The sequence below is a fragment of the Microtus oregoni genome, unplaced genomic scaffold (assembly GCF_018167655.1).
Source record: "Microtus oregoni isolate MIOR12 unplaced genomic scaffold, Mior012 000001F_ref0000356, whole genome shotgun sequence".
Lineage (NCBI taxonomy): Eukaryota > Metazoa > Chordata > Mammalia > Rodentia > Cricetidae > Microtus > Microtus oregoni.
In genome coordinates, this window is record NW_024543060.1 from 56347363 (window position 1) to 56367905 (window position 20543).

The 20543-nt window shown below is 41.2% G+C and overlaps 1 protein-coding gene across 8 annotated transcripts in view; it reads left to right on the forward strand.

The window, feature by feature from the left end:
• The window catches only part of Grip1 (glutamate receptor interacting protein 1), a 640059-nt gene that overhangs the window by 447510 nt on the left and 172006 nt on the right, over positions 1-20543 (forward strand). For 6 of the 8 annotated variants that reach the window (XM_041666698.1, XM_041666716.1, XM_041666733.1 and 3 more), the window contains exon 2: positions 1068-1148. The exons of the other annotated variants lie outside the window; for them this stretch is intronic. In XM_041666698.1, coding sequence (XP_041522632.1) covers positions 1068-1148 — 81 coding nt within the window. The remainder of the gene's footprint in view (positions 1-1067; positions 1149-20543) is intronic. 8 annotated transcript variants of the gene reach the window in all.

The following is a 20543-nucleotide window of genomic DNA, read 5'->3' on the forward strand; positions in this document are numbered from 1 at the left end:
TACCCAGATGACTAACGTGCTGGGGGATGGTCGGACAAGATTTCCTCAAGCCGTATCGATCCCATTCCTGAGATGCTTAAGGGTTTTGTTCCTGCCATCATCTTTCCCATTCATGCAGATGCTTCCATCCTAACCTGGAAGCATTGCTCCTTACTCTTCTAACCCTTACCATGAGCCTCCCTGTGCCGCTACTCACATTCCCTCCTCACAGAAAACCCTTGGCCAATCACTTTACTTACAGTCCGGTGGGCCCACCTCCTCCATGATCTTGACACCTAGTGTGGCCATCACCCAGATTCTTCCCTGCCGCTTACACATCTGATGCTTTGGGCCCTCTGTCTTCTCAGTTGCTCTCTGTATTGCTCTGCTGGTGGTGGGTTTTGTTTTTTTTTTTAACTCATTATTAAAGAGAACTTACGGCCCTTTGCAATGCACATCTTTTTTTGCCAAGCCATCCTTCTTCCCCATTTCTCAGCCTCTGCAATCTTACCTCTGGAATGACCCCACCCTTCTGCTTTACCCTGAATGCTGGTTCGTGTTCCCAAGAAGAACCTACTAACTGTTGTCTTGATTCTCTTGCGGTACTAACGCTCTTTCATCTGCTTCTCTGAAATACTGCATCTCCTCTCCTTTCCTTTTTTCTTCTGCTGAGCCATTTTGTTCAGTCTTTATCTTCCTGTCACACCTATTCACTGTTTATGGGTAGGTGTAGACAACCAGCAGAGGATTGCTGTGCCTACTAGCACCCTTCTTAACATTTTTAAAATGTCTCCATGTACATTTTAGTTTTCAATCCTTACCCTATGAGGGTACATGAGAACTATGTCCCTCTTTCTCAAGAAGAAAGTGATGTTCAGGACATCCACTCATCCTAAAACTTACCCAAATGTAGGGCTCAGGTCATCAACTCTTCCTCCTGCCCCTGACTACTCTCTCTCTCTCTCTCTCTCTCTCTCTCTCTCTCTCTCTCTCTCTCTCTCTCTGAGAAGGATTGTGATCCACTACAGATCTTCACTACACTGGAAAATGGATGGAAATTAACCAAACCCTTCATTGTACCGTTGCAGATGAGAGTCCCTACACTAAATCTGCCAGCCAGACAAAGCCGCCTGATGGAGCATTGGCTGTGAGGAGACTGAGCATCCCAGGTTAGACCAGACTGCTGGCTATTTCAGCTGTTTTCCTTATTTGCGAAGCCCTGTTATTTGGTGGTCCTAAATAGTTCCAACTTGGTACCCATGTTTCTCCTAGAGCATGGACTGCATTCTACACGACTTGGACAAACAATGAACAGAAACGAGGTCAGGAAACCTCACTGGCCTATGAGGATTCCTCTTGCAGCCTGCCACAGCAAAACTCTTTGTAAAATGTCTTGAATTGATATCAACTCTGTCTTTTGCTAGTCTTGACCTCTGGTTTCAGCAGGATAGCTTTGACGGCAGCATCCATGTTTTTACTGAAGTGCCGGGCACGCCAGAACCATATGCCGGTGGTGTGGGTAGACCAGAGACTCCTTTCTTCTCATCTCTTCCAACTTAGTTTGGCTTCTGTTGGATGACTCTTGTAAAACTCTGGCACTTCGTGTTCCTGGGAAGATGGTTCGGTTTCTTGTGATACAATGAATGACATTTTTCACATAAAATATTTGTGAGCGATATATTAAAATGTCTCTACCTCAAATCCAGTATTTTGAAGTTTTGGATTTGAGACTGGCAGAAAAGAATGTACACTGTCAAATTAAAAAGGGAAGGAAATGCAAAATACTATCTCAACTTGATAATTAGAAAAGCATTGATGAGAGCACCTGTGTGTAAGAGCTGGGTTAAAAGCATTATTAGGATTTAAAAGCCATTTAAAATGTGTATATATTTCATGAAGCACAGCTAAAGATAAACTACAGGACTTTGGATGAGAGTAATTTTGGCAGTTAGGGAGTTACAGAGCAGCGTTTCCTACATTAAGTTGAATAGGTTGGCCAATCAGTTGATGAAAGGGAGGTATTGCATTTGAATAAGAACAAGATGAGTCTAGTTTGTGGGAAACTTGGCTCATGGTTCCTATCTGGTATTTTAAGAGCTGCCTATGATTGTGTTTACTTCCTGTTTGAAGCTTTAGGGTTATTAGGAAATTCATGGCTTATAAAGAGACATGCATCTGTCTCTTTATTTTGCTGCTTTGAAGATTCTGAAGTAATTTAAGTTCCGGAATTGGTTGGCATCACCCAGTGCCAAGATTTCTATTCCATTCTGTGAAATATCATTCTTAGTGCTGGTTGCATTTAGAAGAACTATCAGCTCCATCTCTAAGCTGTGTTTTGGGCTGGGAGTGGTGCCCAGTACCTCAAGGTCAATAATGTCAGCTCTATACCATTGGCCTCCTTTACTTCTGTACCTTTGCTGGTACCTGGCATTTCTCTCTTAGGAAGAGATGAGAGACTTCCCATTGCCCCTGCCCACTGGAGAAGGACACTGTAGTTCCCATATTTGATAAGAATGTCAGATATTTGATTTTCTGCACTTGGATTCCTTACCATGAGCTTAGAACAAATGAACCCAACTCACCACAGACTAAGACCTCTGAAGCTAGAAGTCAAAACATAGTCCTCTTTCCCCCTGGTGTTATCTCTGGTATGTAGATACAATGACAAATATCATAAGCTATTATCCATGATTTCTTTCCAAGGATTTGCTAATGTCACATACTATTATAACTCACTTGAATGGACAAACGTTTTCTTAAAGTCCCTGAGCCATGTTTTCACCTGACACATTGTGTTAGATTGGTAAATCATAACTGTACTTCACATCACACAAGCGATTAGCGATTCTCCATTACAGAATTGTTCTCCCAGGTGTGTGTAAAGTCACTAAAATTATTTTCTTGTAGGCTTCATGGGTTATTCTCATGGAAGTAGACCACAAAGAAACTTCTCTCTGTTCATCCCTCATAGAGCAGGGGCCAGAGAGAACAGGTCTTCACAATCTTCTCTATTTTTAAAACAATTCAAGAGAAAAAAAGATACACTAGTCAGAGGGCTGAGAACCTAGATGGTTGGTGCGGTTCCTTGCTGCCACTTACACAGAAAATGAGCTCTGCCCAAACTCCATCCCAACTAAACACTCTTGAGATTCTGCAGCTGCTCTGGTCTCTCACTTCACAGCCACTGTAAATTGCTGTTTGGGAAAAGAAAAGGCACACAGCCCTGGAACCTTATCAAGTAGTCACTTAGCGGATAAACCAGCAGAGCCCCAGACAGAGCCTTAGCAAGTAGTCATTTAGCGGATAAACTAGTAGAGCCCCAGAGTTTTAGCAAGTAATCACTTAGCAGGATAAACCAGCATCAAGGAATCTTCACAATTCTCCTGCCTTTTCTCCCACCAGCTCTCCTGCCGAATATGCTCTTGCATGGTCCAGGACAGAAAACAGACAGGACAAGAAGACTGTAAACACATGTTCATGGTTTTCTGTGGACTAAACTGGGTCCAGTCTTGCAGCTTTTCCCGCTCTCTCCTGTGCTCACCTTCCAATCTCACCTCCCTCGAGGCATTGTTTCCACCTTCTGAGCAGAGCAAGTTTTCAGCCAACAGTGAGGCAGTGAGAAGGCAGTCTTCGCTCCTCAGACAGCTTCTGATCTTTGCAGAGAGACCTCCCAAGGCAGGCGCTGTCCTGGAGCCATTTAACCTGGCTAGCTCCTGCAGAGTGAGGCAGCACGAGGAGGCAGAAACCTTCAAAGAGCAGGCATGTTCATTTGTGCCTGCAAAGTTGTGCACCTGATCATCCAAAAATAATGATCGAATTTAACTATTCCTGTTAGCCTTTTCTTTGATGGGGTAGAAGGAGAGGATGAGATAGGTAAGGGTATCTTAAGATTGTCTGTGAAAGTTTTATGACAATTGAAACTTTGAACATTATTTTATAAATACAGACCTAGTACATAGGTTTCCATAACATGGCTGCACAATTTTCATGGCCTAGCAGACAGTATCTTCCAGCAGCTCTGTAACAAAGGGGTTACTTTAGATGTTTGAACAGAAATAGAATTTGCTTTCCATTTACTTCAAACCCCAATATCTCCATGTAAACTCAAAATTAGTATAGCAATTACTTTATGATCACAAGTCAAATATGTATCTTCCATTAAACAGTTTTCATCCCCCTCCTTTCACTTCCAAAAAAGCAATGTATTAAAAATCTCTTAGGAACAAAATGCATTTGCTTTGGATAAGAGAGAATGCATTATTAATATTATTTGGATACTCCTAATTTTAATCATGTCTATTGTAGCATAAAAAATAAAATAAAAAGATTCTTTAAGATTTTCACAAGCTTTTGTGAATTTCAGTGAAGGTAGTAAAAGATGTTGTGACTGGCCCTATGACAATGAAGGACAAAATTTAAAGATAACCTTAAATAAGAAAATAATACTAAATAAGGAAGCAAAGTTTTAATCTTATTTCAAAGATAAGATGAGTTCCAAGTTCAAAGATATTCAGAGCTAAATGATACACATCTAGTTTTTTAAAAAAGCTTTTGATCAGAGGCCCCTTAGGTTGGCAGATTACTGGGGAAGTGGATTTAGGTTGATTAAAGGACCATACAACTCAGTTAAAATCTGCTCACATTTTGGATTCGGCAGATTTTCAAATATCTTGTGGTTTTCCAGCTTAAGGAAAGTATTTTAATCATATCTGTCTATTGTGTGCAAAGGGAAGAGATGGGACCTGGATCAGCCTCCACGTCCTGGAGTTTGCGCTGTACTGGGCTTGCCTCCCTGTCCAAAGAGGGTCTTTCCTTGGCTCTAGTGGTCATCATAAAGAACCAGTACTACTTACTGACAAATGTGGTGAGCTAAGAGGTGTCATCTCTATTATCTTTCCAAAACCTTCAGTGCACCCAGAAAAATCGTCTTGATCTACATCCAAACTTAGGCCACAGAAAGTTGTGGAGGGTGGCGTTTTTCTTTGTGGAATACTAGAAAAGATACTGATTGGCTCATTGGCCAGTTTTCAGTCCTTCAGCCCAAGTTTCAGATATTATCATGTCCTTGACATCGTGGAGAACTGGCAGCCTTGAATTATGGAGAGAGGACAGTTCTAAACGTTGAAGGTCTCTATGTCTCTGTTTATCATTTTCTTGTTGCTGTTCACACAATTCGATGCTTCATCCATCCACATTTTCATTACTGCAGCAAGTATCTAGTGTGACTTTGACGCCAGGATTGCGGAGCTGCCCCAGTGTTCGGGCCTGCAAAGGCCGTTTGCTCAGAGTCTGGCGTTGGGTCACTTCCACTCCTTAGTTCTATCAGTGAAACTCCCCAAACAATGAGTGAATCTTACCAGAGTGGAGATGGAAGTCTGCTCAGCCTGCAAGCATGCAGTGCCATGCAGGGACTCCCTGGTGCCGCAGGTGCACTTCACCACTGATTATTCACAAAGTTAGCTGAAATGTCTCGTTTACTTTAAATCAATTTCAAGATGATAGCCAAGAGTGTTGACAGCAATGCCATTCCCAAGTCTACCCTTACCGATTTTCATTTTCCCGCCATAGTACTCAGCACTGTCTGAAACCAATTGTTAAATGTATTACTGTTTTCTTTCTCAGGCCCTCGATGAAGTGCAAGTGACATAAGATAGGCATTCCATCTGTTTCGTTTGGGATCTCTAGTGAACCAAATGGAACTTTACAGGCAGCAGGTAGTCAGTCAGTGTTTAGAGAATGTTGAAATGGGCAAAGACTCTGCAAAGACTGAGTCCATGGCATTTACCCTACTAAAGTGTGCAGCAGCCTCTGTTGTCACACTTGCCGATGCCTTTAGTCTGCAGCAAATATTCACACTGGTCTTGAGTGTGCACCAAATATGGTGTCTCTCCTGAAATCACCTCCCAAAACTAATGAATGAAATATCGATCAACTAGAAACCAAAGGTCTCTCCCTTGGCCCATTTGTTCCTGTGGGGCAGAATAGATCCGTACAGTCCTCCTCCACCTGAGGAAACCATTTAAATTCGTCTCACAATAAAATTGACTAGATGACAATGATTCTTTTCACTGTTACAGTATAGAAAAAGGCTAACATGCGTGTAAAAAAATTCTAGAGTTTATGAAGAGAATCATGCAGAAGAGAATCATTACTTATCATGGCCGGCAAATATTAGAGATTTCTCCCAGAGAGCTGATCCACTTTGCTGTGTGTGACTGGGATGCAGACTGAATTCTCAAGTAGCACCTAGTGAAAGGAGCAGTGTGATTTGTGTGCTCAGCGCTGGAGCCTTCCTTAGCAATTTAGAAATGTCAGCCTCTTGTGTTTGAACGTCTCCCAGGCCTACCAGTAAATAAATATGACTGAACTGCGGCAAAATGGTGCATATGCAGCGAGTGATTCCCCACTAATGCTTCCCCCGCATGCAATTTAAGAGGAGATTATTTATAGGGACTTCCTGTTTTACCATGGTGTTTCCTGAATCTCCTGTGCTATCGGGGTGATGGTGTTTAGGCAATGCCGTATTCTAGGTATGCTCAGGGGTCAGAAGGACTGGTTTTGACCACCACAGCTAGTGCAGCCTTGCAGTGTCTGAGAAACACTGTCTAAGGGATGTGCATCTAAGAACTAAAGGGAAATCTTTTCTCTCCAAAGCTCTTGCATCGAAGGAAAAATCAATACTCCCATTCATCAAGTCAAAGGGACCTCCAATTCAGGGTTTAAAATGAAGTGATTTTAGAAAATCAGGGAGGTGAAACTGTGTTTCTTGACCAGCATGTGAGAAGAATGGAGAAGAACTTTCTGTAATTTCCTATAGCTCTGAGCCCTGGGGCCATGGATACTCCATGTTTATCCATCAGCCTTAAATGACAGACCGCTTCCTGTTCAGGCTCTCATGTGGCACGTTTTTTATATCAGTCAGCTCTGCTTGTAGTATAATTACTGTAATTTTCAAGTACTTTTGAACTGATTCTTCTCTTGGTTTTCTCTTATGCTTCGATATCTCGGTTTGATATACCAATTTTATTATTATAATATAAATAAATTTCCAGCTACAAATTTAAAGAAAGGTTTATGTATCCCTCCTTAAAATACCTGGCATCCGCCAGTGTTTTTATACCACATACTCTGGGAGACAATGACTTGGAATGAGAGTCTTCCAAGAAGTGACCTTGAGACTCCTAATACTTGGCACTTCGTTGGTACAGAAGTGGGCAGCTGATTTATGTCACTGAAAAGGGCACTACGTGGATATGGAGTGCCTGTAGGGCTTCCACTTAAAGAGGAAAAGAAACACAGAATGAGAAAGAGGACCCTGCATAAAGTGAACCCCAAGCATAGGGACTTAAAAGAATGAAGTGACCTCAGTCCAGCCTGGTCCCGAGACAGAGAACAGGTGGACAAGCGGTGGGCAGTACAGGAGGACTTGCCACTCACCACGTGCTGTGTTCTAAATGCTGACGCAGCCCCACCACTCTTCATTTCTTCTGGGCATCTCAGAGTAAGTTTAGGTATCCTCCGGAGAGATGACCAAACTCATGTTCTGGAAGGTTACAGGGCTACAAGTTGGAAGCTTGAATAAATTCTAGATTACTGTGAGTTTTGAGCAGAGTCTCGACGAGCAGTTGATGGTGGTAGAGAGAATTCTTACTGATAATGAGATGTAAGACTTCATCTTCTGGAGACCAACTGAACCTCTTCTCTGAGGCTTTGAGAGGGTATGAAGGTTTGTCCTGTCTGTCCAGGCCATGTATCCTTCTCAGTCCTCGGTGATGGGTGCTGTGATTAGACATGGGCTAATGAGCAATAGCTTGAGACCCTGGGGCTCATATAATACTTTCTCCATGTATTAGGGCCTAGAAGAACGGAGGAGGTAAATGTATTGTTATATTCATTATTATATTTAATATTATAATATTAATATTTATTATTGAGATAGATAGATAGATAGATAAATAGATAGATAATACATCCCTAGATATATAGGGATTTATAACAATATATCTCTAAATGTACAGGAATACATAACTATATATCCCTAAATATAAATAAATAAATTTAAGTAGGGATGTATAGTATATATGACATATAAATTATATATTATATAGTATATAAACTATATGCTATATATAAAGGTATATACTACATATATGCTATATAAATGATAGGTTTTATAGCATATATAAATTACATACTATATGTAGTATACCATGTATCATACAATACTATAATACATTTAATAGTATACTATATAGTATCATATACTATTTATATAGAATATAGTGTGCTATTATAAAGTATTGTTTCATGTATTTGTGATTTTCAGAGCTTCCAGCTCAAGGAAAATAATTAAAATTGGCTACATAGATATTTTTCCTTAAATTTTTTTTCACGCAATATATTTTGATCATGTGTCTCCTCCACCAACTCCTTGCAGGTCCTCCCCACATCCCTGCACACCCATCTTTCTGATTTCATGATATGGGATGTCCTTCTGTATATGTGTTTCTTTTATTGATTAACGAATAAAGCTGCTTTGGCCAATGGCAGAGCAGAATATAGCCAGGCTGGATGGGATAGAGAGAGAGTAGGTGGAGTTAGAGAGATGCCATATAGCTGTCAAAGGAGGCAAATGCCATGTAGCTGCCCAAGAAGTAAGAGGTAACAAACCACAAACCTATAAAATAATAGAAATGGATTAATTAAATATATAAGAGCTAGCTGGAAATATGCCTAAGATATTGGCTAAACAGTGTTGTAATTAATATAGTTTTGTGTGATTATTCAGGTCTGGGTGACTGAGAATGAAAGAGCAGTCTCTTACAATTTCACCTTCCCCGTTTCACTCAATAAAACAAACAAACAAAAAAACCCAATAGGACAAAAAAAAAATAACAAACTAAGACAGAAGAAAACAAAAGTGTCCCTCTTGGCCTAAAATGATAGTATTGTATGATACATGGTATACTACTCTTGGACATGGGGGTCTGCTGACAGAAGCTATTGCAGGCCTGTAGCAATTAAAGCAACTGACGAAATTTTCTCTTTCTTTTAACCTAACAGCTCATGGTAGGCAAGAGCAGAAGCAGAGAGGCCTATGAGAAGTTGTATTTCATGCATGCAATGGTAACATCCTAGACCAGTCAAGAAGTTGTGAAAATGATGATATTTTTAATGTGGGAGTAGAAAGAAATGGATATGAGGTTGAGGTAGTGTAGTATGAGGCCTTTTGTTCATTTCCAAGCTACCCAGATTCCCAAAATAACCACACAGAAACTATATTATTTGCAATACTGTTTGGCCAATAGCTTAAGTGTATTTCTCATATCTTAAATTAACCCATCTCCATTAATCTGTGTATCCTCATGAGACAGTGGCTTACCAGGTAAGGTTCCATCCAGAATTTGTCTTGGGGTTATATGGCTTCTCTCTGACTCTGCCTTCTTTCTTCCAGCATTCAGTTTAGTTTTCCCTGCCTAGCTCTACTCTACCCTATCACAAGCCCCAAAGAGCTTCTTTATTAACCAATGGTATTTACAGTATACAGAGGAGAATCCCACATCACCTCCCCTTTTCTGTTTAAATAAAAAGGAAGGTTTTAACTTTAACATAGTAAAATCACATATAACAAAACAGGTATCAAGTAAGAATTATAATGACAATATTTATATATACTTTATCTTTTTATCATAACTAAGGAAAACTGTAACTATGTATTCTTCAACTCCATCAAACTCCAGAAGGATATATTACCTAAGTAAACAGGAAGTGCATTGTAAGCAACTTCCAAAACTCTAGAATTGACAGAGACATCTTGGTGCCTGAACAGTCACAAAGTTCTTTTGTACTGTTGGAGCATCCATCTTCAGCCTATAGACCCATAGTGTCTGGCACACTTAGCTATGAAGCAGGAAATTTTAAAGACAGTTCCACCAATATTGGCCACTTATCAGTCACTTTTCTTCTGTGTCCTGCAGAATTTCTGGCAGACTCTTTCAGGAAGCAGGAACCCCGAAGGACTATCTCACATTTAGGCAAGTTCAGCAGTCATTTCTCTGTGGGCTCTGCATGTCCAGTTCACACAGCATACCATCAAGCAGTCCAGGCAAGAGCACTTTCTTCTCCAAATGGCTAACATAAAGAGCCTCTTCGATCCCCATCATCCTCTTGAAGTAATTGGTGCTGCCAGGAGCAGATGTGTCTCACTGTCATGAAAAGTCTTAAATTCTTAAACAATTTAAATGCCATATTCTGAAGGTCTCTGAAAGATTTGAAAAACATCTATATAACTGAAATATATTTCTATATATCTAGAAAACCTAACTAACATGACTACAAGCTTGACTATTATAGATGACTATCTATTAACCTATATTTCTTAATTATACATTGCATTTCTAAATGAGCTACACAAACACAATACCTCAATCATGAACAGAAATATATATATTTGACTTTATATTTATATCAATAAAGCAAGATCCATAAAAATGGAAATCTCTATAGCATATCCCCCTTTAAATGTAAACAAACATTTATAAACAATCATTTAGCAAATTTAGGCATAGTTCTCTCCAAACTGCTTCCTGATTTTTGTTGGGTGAAGTAATTTTAGGGGGTGTTCATAGAGACCTTTAGGGTGGTCTTGACCCATCAAACCACATTAGTATGGAATTAATCCACAGATTATCATCTTCTGCAGAAACAAAAGTAGAACCTCTTTTCCAAAGCAGCAAATCATTAGTCCCAAAGTTTAGAATCAAGATACCTTTAAAATATATAGGTTGGTTTACATTAGCAGCCCATACAATGAAATGTCTCTCTGTACTTAGCTCCTTCACAGTCAAAAAATTCAAAGAAAACACAATAATATACATAATCCAGACTTTCTGTGTATAGTCCATCTTTATGTGGCTTATTTTTATTTATTCCTATTACTTTTCTACAAGTTTACTCGGTTTATTTAAAGACTTTGTTTTATTTTTTAAAAACCATTTACTTCTTTTTATAACTCTCTGTACTCTTTTTCTTCTCTCTCCCAAGCCTATGTACATTTATCCCCAACACTGTGACCCAGTTAGAGGTCCTTTTTATCTGAATCTGTCTTTATTGTGTATCTGTAATTATTTTCTGACCAGAAACATCTTTTTTTTTCTTTCTTTCATTGCTAAGTGGGCGTGGCTAGAGCCAGCAAAGCCCTGTCTGTTGGCTCTGCCCAGTCTAACATAGAGGAAGCATATATCACTGCCTCTGAGACTGCCTGGTAAGAGCCATCCTCACCACCTCAACTCTGGGAAGCATCGTGCAGCATGTAAACCCTTGTTATCTGAGTAAAAACTAAATCTGCAGTGCAGCTCACTGCATGACCTGGACATATCTCTGTGTATTGTGGCAGGAATCTGCCATACTCTCCTGCTTGTGAGAGCCTGGTAGACCTGATCCCTGAGCCACAGGCATGGTCTCAGCTACTTTCTTCCCAACTCCAAGTGGGCACACAATCACCCAGGCCCACAAACGTCATTCAAGTGCTTTGGCCTCCTGAAAGACTTCTCTTAAAGGTGCTGCAGCATGCTGCCAGAAAACAGAGCCCATCCAGGAAAAAAAAATGCAGCTATACTTTGTTTTTTTAGTGTCTAGAATTCCTCTCAGGTTTTATGTGGATTTAGCTAGCACATGTTGGAGCACCAATTTGTAGTAAGAGGCCTCTTGTTTGTTTCCAGGCTGCCCAGACTCACAAAATAACCACCTAGAAACAATATTATTTGCCATACTGTTTGGCCAATAGCTTAAGCATATTTCTGGCTGACTTATATCTTAAATTAACCCATCTCAATTAATCTGTATATTGCCATGTGGCTTTGGCTTACTGGGTAAAGTTCCGGCATCTGTCTTAGGCAGGGCTACATGGCTTCTGACTCTGTCTTCTTTCTCCCAGCATTCAGTTTAGTTTTCCCCACCTAGCTCTGCTCTACTCTACCACAGGCCCAAAACATCTTTATTAACCAATGGTATTCACAGCATGCAGAGGGGAATCCCACATCAAGGTGGCAGTAGTACAGCAGCTCTCCAATTGATGAAGCTCCCCATACTTTGCTCACAAATTAGACATGGGCTGACAGAGGTAAGGAGAACTCTGAGGTATTCCTTAGGCTTTTCACGTACCCTCTGGGTAAATACTGAGGCTATTTGCACAGATGGAGGCCCATGCAGGAAGCACAGGATACATGGGAGATGAACCCTAAAATCTTAGAGGAGGAGATCAAGGCTAGAAATTCACACTCTGGGTTTGTCATTGTGGAGGTGGAATCTGTGCTTTGGGGAGTAACTGAAATCATCTAGGTAATTCAGGCAGATGGAGACAACATCCTGAGTTGAACCTGGGATGTAGCAGGGCTCAGGGCTGAGCAATGAGACAGAACTCAACAGAAGGCATGTTAAAAACAGAAGCAGTGAGACATTAGAAAGTTAAGACAGTGTGGTATGCTACATCCCAGGAAGGGCCATAGGCCTCTGGGGCAGGTGTCAAATACTGCGTCAAAGAGCAATACAGATATGTAGTGGTGTAAATAGGAAAGAAGACAGAAATCTGTGTGCTAGTCAGGATTGACTGTTCAGTGGGAGGTTGCTGCAGGAGCAAGTGGGGATTAAAGCAACTCACAGCCTGTGAAGAGACCAGAGTTCCCTGAGAAGAAAGACAATGTGGAGACTGCAGGATAGCAGAGCTCCTTACTAGAAAATGTGTGTGAAAGGAGAGGTGAAGCCCTTTGTGCAGTGTGAAGGGAAGGCGTGCTAAGCTTCCAAGAAGAAGGGATGTCATTTCAAAGACTGAATGAGTGGATTTCCTGGGCCATGTTAGGTAATCAGCACAGAGTATAGAATGTGTAACCCTTCTTTCACAAAACCTGCCTCCCCCAATCCAAAGAGGAAATAGCCTTACTTTTCTGACCTTGGCACCCATGTCCTCCCCACATATTGTGCACTGGTTCAGCTAGCAACTCCCACTGTGTCTCTTTGCCACAATTATTTCTTCATATGAACTCCCAGGATGCTTTATAAGAAATCTTTGGGACTTTCTGGTGGTTGTATTAGTCACTTTTCTTTTGTTGTGCTAAAGCATCATGACCAAGGCAACTTATAGAAGAGTTTATCAGAGCTTAGGGTTTCAGAGGGTGAGTCCATGACCATTATGGCAGAGAGCATGGCCACAAGCAGGCCAGACTGTTGTTGGAATAGTTACTGGGACCTTACATCTGATCCACAAGTGGAAGACAGAGTTAACTGGGAATGGTGTGCACTTTTAAAGTCCCAAAGCCCTCCCCCCAGTGACACACCTCCTCCAACATGGCCACACCTCCTAATCCTTTTCAAACAGAGACACCAACTGAAGACCAAGCATTCATATACAAGTCTATAGAAACCATTGTCATTTAAACATTCTGTTTCAAGATCTTCTGCAACTGTTTCTGCTGTTAGACTCATCTCTAGTTTAAGGTTATTCTTCTTTTCATTCAAATAAATGGTCTATTGAAAGTTCTCCCCAAACCAGTCATTTAAATAGTTTGAGTTCCCCCCACCCCCACAGGATTCTCAACTGAATGTGGTCCAGGTTTGTTTTGTCTGCATTAGGATCCCATTACTTTTATGAATCATCCCTTATAAAGGGTGAGGTAGAAGTAGGACTCAGACTACTGTAAGTAGATTTATAGCAAGTCTTTATCTGTCCCTCCAGTCAGCTCTCAAATAACCACATGGAGATCTCTTATTATGAAAGCTTGCCTGATAGCTTAGACTTGTTTCTAACTGGCTCTTATAACTTAAATTAACCCATATTTTTATTAATCTACATTCTATCATGTGACTTTTAACTCTGTCTCATTTTGTGTGTCCAACTCATTACCTGTCTGGCTTCTCTGCCCTTCTTCCCATCTTTCTCTCTGCAGCAAAAATCCTGCCTATCTATTGGCCATTAAGCTTTTCATTAAACCAATCATAGTGACATATTGTCATGCAATGTAAAGGAATATTCTACAACTTTAATACCTATATCTTAAACAAGCACACACACACACAACTTTTTCTTCCTCTACATTCAGCTTTCAATATTAAAAATTCTATATTCAATTTGTCTGACTTAAATATGATTAAATACACAGATCTGCCTGTATTGCACAGTAGCCCCCACTTTTTTCATAGCTCTGCCTGTTGAACATTTATATTGTGCCACTGCACTGAATTTTCCACCTCAAGCCATTGCTTGTTGACTGTTCTAATTATTCCACTCTCTCTTCCAACCAGTCATGTGCTTACTTGAATGCATTTATCATCTCTTCCTGCTGTTGTTGCTTTCAAATCAAACAAGACACATTCCTCCCTAAGTCCTTTGTTATGCGTGATGTGATTTCCACTCTCTGCTAGTCTTTCTCAGTTTGTCAATGCTCTTTAGCATTCGAGGTGACCAAACTGAATACCTTCCCTTGACGGCTTTGTGAAAGAGAACAAGGTACGAGCATCTCATTGCTTTCCCTGGCCTGGTGATGTAGGTTAAGGCTGCACTTTTAGGTGAAGTGATATTTGCATTGATTGTGCTGTCAGCTAAAACTTATAGGTCTTGATCTCATGTCTTCTGGAGGCTAGGTTTTCTCCCGTCAGCCATCCTCCTTATAATACGAGGCCATTTACAGCTTTTGTCCAGTTGTCCTGAATATTTATTTCCATTCTATTTATCTAGGTTTCAGAAGAGAAAGAAGAGTTTCAAAACTTTCTAGGAATCCATCTGATATCAAAAAAAATTATCTAGCCTTTCTTTTTTTTAATCAGAAAAGAAAAGAATTAACTCAGTCTTATGGATAAAGAAATTAAGGCTTACAGAGACTGAAGTAGCTTTCTCAAATTATATTCAATAACATTGTGTGTGTGTGTGTGTGTGTGTGTGTGTGTGTGTGTGTGTGTTCCTGTGGTCTCAAGTGTCTTCTCTCATCTTTTAGCAGAAGACTGACTCAGAAATCACTTTACTCAGGCTGTAGCTTGGAAGTAGACTGTCCTCCTGATTATTGCACAATATACTGCTCTATTTAGCAGAGAATTTGCCACAAATTTGACAAGCACTTAACAGATGTTAAAAATGACAAGCTTCACTCTGCTGAAAGCCGAGCACCACGTCCCATCCCGAGTCCTCGATTCTCTCCTGGGAAGGCTTTGGGTGTCAGTCTCAATGCGCCTCAGAGCTCGAACCTTTCAGCTCCCAGGTTGTTAAGAGAGATCTTTACAAAGGGTAAATCTCTACAGACTAACAGGAGTAATAGCAATAAATTGGCACTGCCTGAAAGTACCATATACCGATGGACAGATCACACTCAGTTTTTCAGAGGAGAAACAAGAGAGGAGTGGAGGCATTTATGCAGTTGATGCCACACTAAGCCAATTAACAGCACACCATTTGAACCAAAAGTTATCGATATTTTTAAATACTTCCTGTCATAAGAACATAGGGGTGGTGTGTTTTCTAAAGGCAGAAATCGAGCTCATACACAAGCAGTTAGCGGCCACTGTTACTCCCCTGATACAGGGCAGCAATGGATGTGTTTAGTTTTGCCAGAAATACTTAAAGGCAATACTTGTTGCTCTTCCTGCATTTCGTGCTCTCTGCTGACTGATCAGGTTACACACAGTTCCTTCATTCCGTTTGTATGTCTAGCGTGTTATTTGGATGTTTGACTCATGCTAGTGGGATACAGTATGGGAAATGCGATTTGGAGGTAACTTAAGGCCATGCTCCTTAGGTTAGAAGCAGGCTCTGGAGCCACCCTGCTTTGCTCCAGTGTCAACAGCCTGCCTACCTGCTGCTCTGTGGAAGTAAGCCGGTTGCTTAGGTTTCATGCATCAGCATTCCCGCTGTGCAAAATGAGACTACAATGAGGATTATACATGTTAATACACACGAAGCATCTATGTTAATTGTCTACTTCTGCTTAACAATATTACCACAAATCCAGCAGCTTAAAACCATACACATGTATTATCTCTCTGCTTCTGTGTATTAGGATAGTGAATGTGGCTTATCTACCCTCCCTAGGGTCTTACAAAGCCAGAGTGTTATCTGAGGTTTGATGAAAGAGGAATCTATTCCCAAGCTCATTCACTCCGTCTGTTGGCAGACTTAAGTACAGAACCTTAATTGTGTTTTCTTGAGGTCACCTTCAGCCCCCATAACTGTCTACTACCGCATTGGCCACAAAGGAGGGAAGTCTCCAGGAGGCTGGGCACTGAATTCAGCACATAAATTCGCTAACATACATCTGGAACCTCCTGGTTAGATACAAGTCACAGGCCACACCCATCTCCTCAAGATGGGGTTTTAGCATCACTGTAACCAAAATACCCATCAGGCACCTCATAAGGGAGGGAAATAGTTGTATGGGCTTATAGTTTAAAAGTGTTTTCATTGTTAATGCTGACCTTTCTCAAGCCCACTCCTGGTAAGCTAACAATGCTAACGCAGCCCCACGTCATTTCAAGCGGCACCACTACCTGGGAATTGAGCATCCTAAATCAGACCCATTGAGAGACATTTCAGATTTAAACCGCAAGTGTGGGGACAGCTTCAGAAAGTTGGGCATAAGGAGTCCTGGACCCTGGACGATCAGAAGATTGTGTCGACTACTGCTTATGAAATCAGTTGTATTTCCTGATCGTTATTCATCTGAGCTGATGTCTGAATGAGTTTCTCACATGGGAGTGTGCGAGCTGTTCAGACTGGATGCGGGTGGTGATGGTAGGCACACAGGAAGACACGCACGTGTAGGTGGTCATGAGTCAGCAGGCCCTGGAGGTCACCTGAGACGTTTGTTCTGCTGCGGAGCAAAGTGGATGAACACCAGACTCTCGAAGAGTCTTCCCAGAAGCGCCGGTGCTTTTCTTTGTGTGCTCCATAGTTCTATCTTTACCTGGCCAGCCTCTGCCGAAGAGGAAATCAGAGCATGGTGCGAGCGTGCGTGCGTGCGTGCGTGCGTGCGTGCGTGTGTCTGAGGATGCCAAGAGTTATCTTTATACCTCAAGAAATAGAAGTACTTTTTTCCCTCTCCTGTGACATGCAGGTTTATCTCCTAAGGAAAAGATCTGTCAAGGCTTTGTATTTCTGTGTCTCAAAATTTCTAACCAGATTTCCGTGTCTGTGTGGCATACAAAAGGACCACATGCCATCTTTTGGGAAAGAAACGTTGAAAGATTGAGCCTCTGTGCTATCTGGATCAGCGGCTGTTACGGGGCATTCACACCCATCTAATTCTTGGGCTCATTCGTGCACCCCTACTCCGTGCACATAAGCCCTGATACCTGTAAACTTTCTGTATGGCACCGCAGCCCCCGAGGAAGCCCGGTAAGGCTCGTCTGTGGACGGCAGCACAGAATCCAGATGTGCGCTTCTTGTTCACGGGACGTTGTTTGTTGGAAACTTATATGGACCTGCATGTTAAGTTTATCAGTGCATAGTCTAATCCCAGGTCTGCATTAAGTTTTTGAAAAATGTAACCCAAGAATCGCAGGTGACACAAATGTAAACAAGTATGCTCTGTGTCCTGTTCATATTTAGCCAGGCTCTGGTGGCCTGGGGAGGGCACATGGGGGTGTCTGAGGACCCCTACATCTATGCTAATTATGAAATATTAAGCATGTAATAACTGTGATACCACCCTGTTATTTCTTTAATTTAGGCAATTTCCCAGCAGAATATAGAGGTGTTAATTGCTTTTGCACTTCTTTGGTTGACAGATATGTCTTTTTCCACCTGGGTAAGAGAAGCAATTATTGTAATGCTCTGGCGGGCTTGCCGAGATAGCCTTTAATGGATTTTAAAGGCATCATGGTTTTGAAGGGAAGCTGCCCTCCATCCACTTCCTGTTTGGGAACAAAAGCGGGCAGCATATTCAGACCTCACAGTGAAACTGTCAGAGGGAAAGTGCAGATGAAAACACATGAAGGCAGAAATAATTCACTTGCAGGAAATATACCCAGACTTCAGATAAGAGAAAATACACGCCAGCGTATACATCAATCACTGAACTGAACAGAGATTAAAACAGTAAAGAGGTAACCGCCTTTCTTTAAATGTATGTTTCTAGAATCTTTAAACAAAATGTTATCCTCCGGAACTGGTGTGAACTTCCAAACAAGAGTCTGACAAGTTGCTAACTCATTCCAAATCCCCAAATATTCTTTTATCCATTGTGTGAAAGTCACTTTCGCCAAACATGCTGGAAGGGCAATTTGTTTTAATGTTTCATGTCTACATTTGAGAAGCAGAAGAAAAATAGGCTTAGAACTGTTTTTGCTGGAGCCCAGAGCTTTCTTTTGATAAGACATCCCATCAACAGTGGGATCAGTCCTTGTTAGACAATGTCACCGTGGAAAGAAGGTGGAATTTTAAATCACAGCCAATGTTTGTAAGTTCTAACAGATTTTCCTGATGTGGGTCCTTAGGCAATTTTTCTGTCCTTGGAAATCTTCATGCATTTCATCTCTTCCTGGATGTTGATCGGAATCAGATGCATGTCTGAGCAGGTCATGCTGAGTGCTATTCAGATGTGAAATGACTGAAGCAGTGGTCCTCAACCTGTGGGTCATGACCCCTTGAGACTGAATGACCCTTTCACTGGGGTCACATACCAGATATCCTGTATATCAAACATTTACACTACAATTCATACCAGTAGCAAAATTATAGTTATGAATTAGCAATGAAACTGATTTTCATGAGGAACTATATTAAAGGGTCGCATTAGGAAGGTTGAGAATCAGACTAATGGAAGGTGTAGGCTTTGCGGCATCTGAACTAAAAATACACACTTTTCAAAATTCAACAAGAAAGATATGTATGTGTCCCAGGACTTTGGAAGGTGCCTGTGCCAGGGAAATTCTCAGAGTGTGTCAGTGGTTTCCTTTGTAGGTTGTTATCATAGACTACAGAATGCCAGAGCTGGGGATGACTGCACCTGCCAGTGGACAAGGATACACACATGGGTTATAGCACTGGAAACAATCACAGCATCTTACAGCAGGGAACATGGGCAAGAACAGATGAAGTTGGGACCAGAAACTCAGAGCTATGTCTATTTGGTCTCCTTTCCCCTGGGTGCTTTGAAAATTCCACTTGAAAATACAATTTGGGAAAACATACTGTATTCAAGCTATCCCATGACCCACCCAGTTGCTGTGCTATGCTTTTCAGCATCTGTGAAAGCATGAAGCGTTTCTATGGTTGTTCTTAAGCCTCTAGCATTTGTAATTTCATCAGTGTTGACTGTAGATGGCTTGGTTCAGACTCTTGGTAATGGAATTCTTGATGGTATAATTACTCTTGGGACATGATGCCTCTGGTAACTACCTTTTACCCATTCAATGGGTAATCTCAGCAGCTCCTAGAGCAGTGGTTCTTAGCCTTCCTAGTGCTGTGACCCTTTAGTATACTATAGTATAGTTCCTCATGTTGTGCTGACCCCCCAGCCATAAAAATTATTTTTATTGCTACCTTCTTTTCTGTAATTTTGCTACTGTTATGAATTGTAATGTAAATATCTGATATACAGGATGTCTGATATGCAACCCCCATGAAAGGGTCATTTGACCCCCCAAAAAATTTCTTGGGAGCTAGGACTTTGCCTTTTTGGATTGATAGTGAAGTATTTGGCATGCAGAAAATGACCAATAGATACTAAAGGAGAGGTGGAAGGAGAGTGGATGGATGAATGGATGGATAGATGGAATCGTGTAAGATGGGTTGAGATAGCTTGAAGCATGCAGGCTGAGGCTAGGAGATCATTCTAGTTGGCTGAGGTCGAGATTAAAGAATGGAGCCAAAGCGATGCCGATATGTTAGTTACTATGCTGCTTACCCTAATAATGAGCAATAATACAGACTTTTGCTTTGTTTTTCAATTTGTGGATTAGATGAAAAGAACTGGACCATGCTGGGGGTCAGAAGACAGTGGTGTCTTCCTTGATAGTGTGGGTGAAGTCCAAAGTAGGACATGAGAGTTGTCCTTGCTATGGCCAGTTCAGACTCCTCCAGCCCAGAGTTCCAGTGGGTCTTAGGCAGAGTTATAATCAAATTCAGACTGTCTGCAGCAGCCTCGGGGTTTCTCCATGAAGAGCTCACAGAGCTCCCTGGGTGCCCCGCCTCTTGTTTATCTGCTGTGACTGCTCTATTAGTTTCCATCTGTCCCTTTATTTGAAATGGATCAGGTCTCATAAACAAAGGAAAGTCAAATCCACAGCCCTGACATATGGCATCTGTAGCAAGATTAAGTGACTGATTTACTGTCCGCCTGGTGTGTCGAAGCCAGCCAGAGCCTGCCTTGGTTTTCAGTTCTTTTCCAGTCGCATTTTGGTTACACATTCTAGTATCTGCTTTTTGATGACTCTGAAAATGTCTGGCATTCCATTTTGTCAAGATTCAACTCTCTATATTTGTAGAATGGATACAAATTCTGCTAAACAAAAGAACCTGATTTTTAAGGGTTTTTTTGGGGAGGGATTCAGAAATGGATTGTGATCTTCTTCCTGGGATTGTT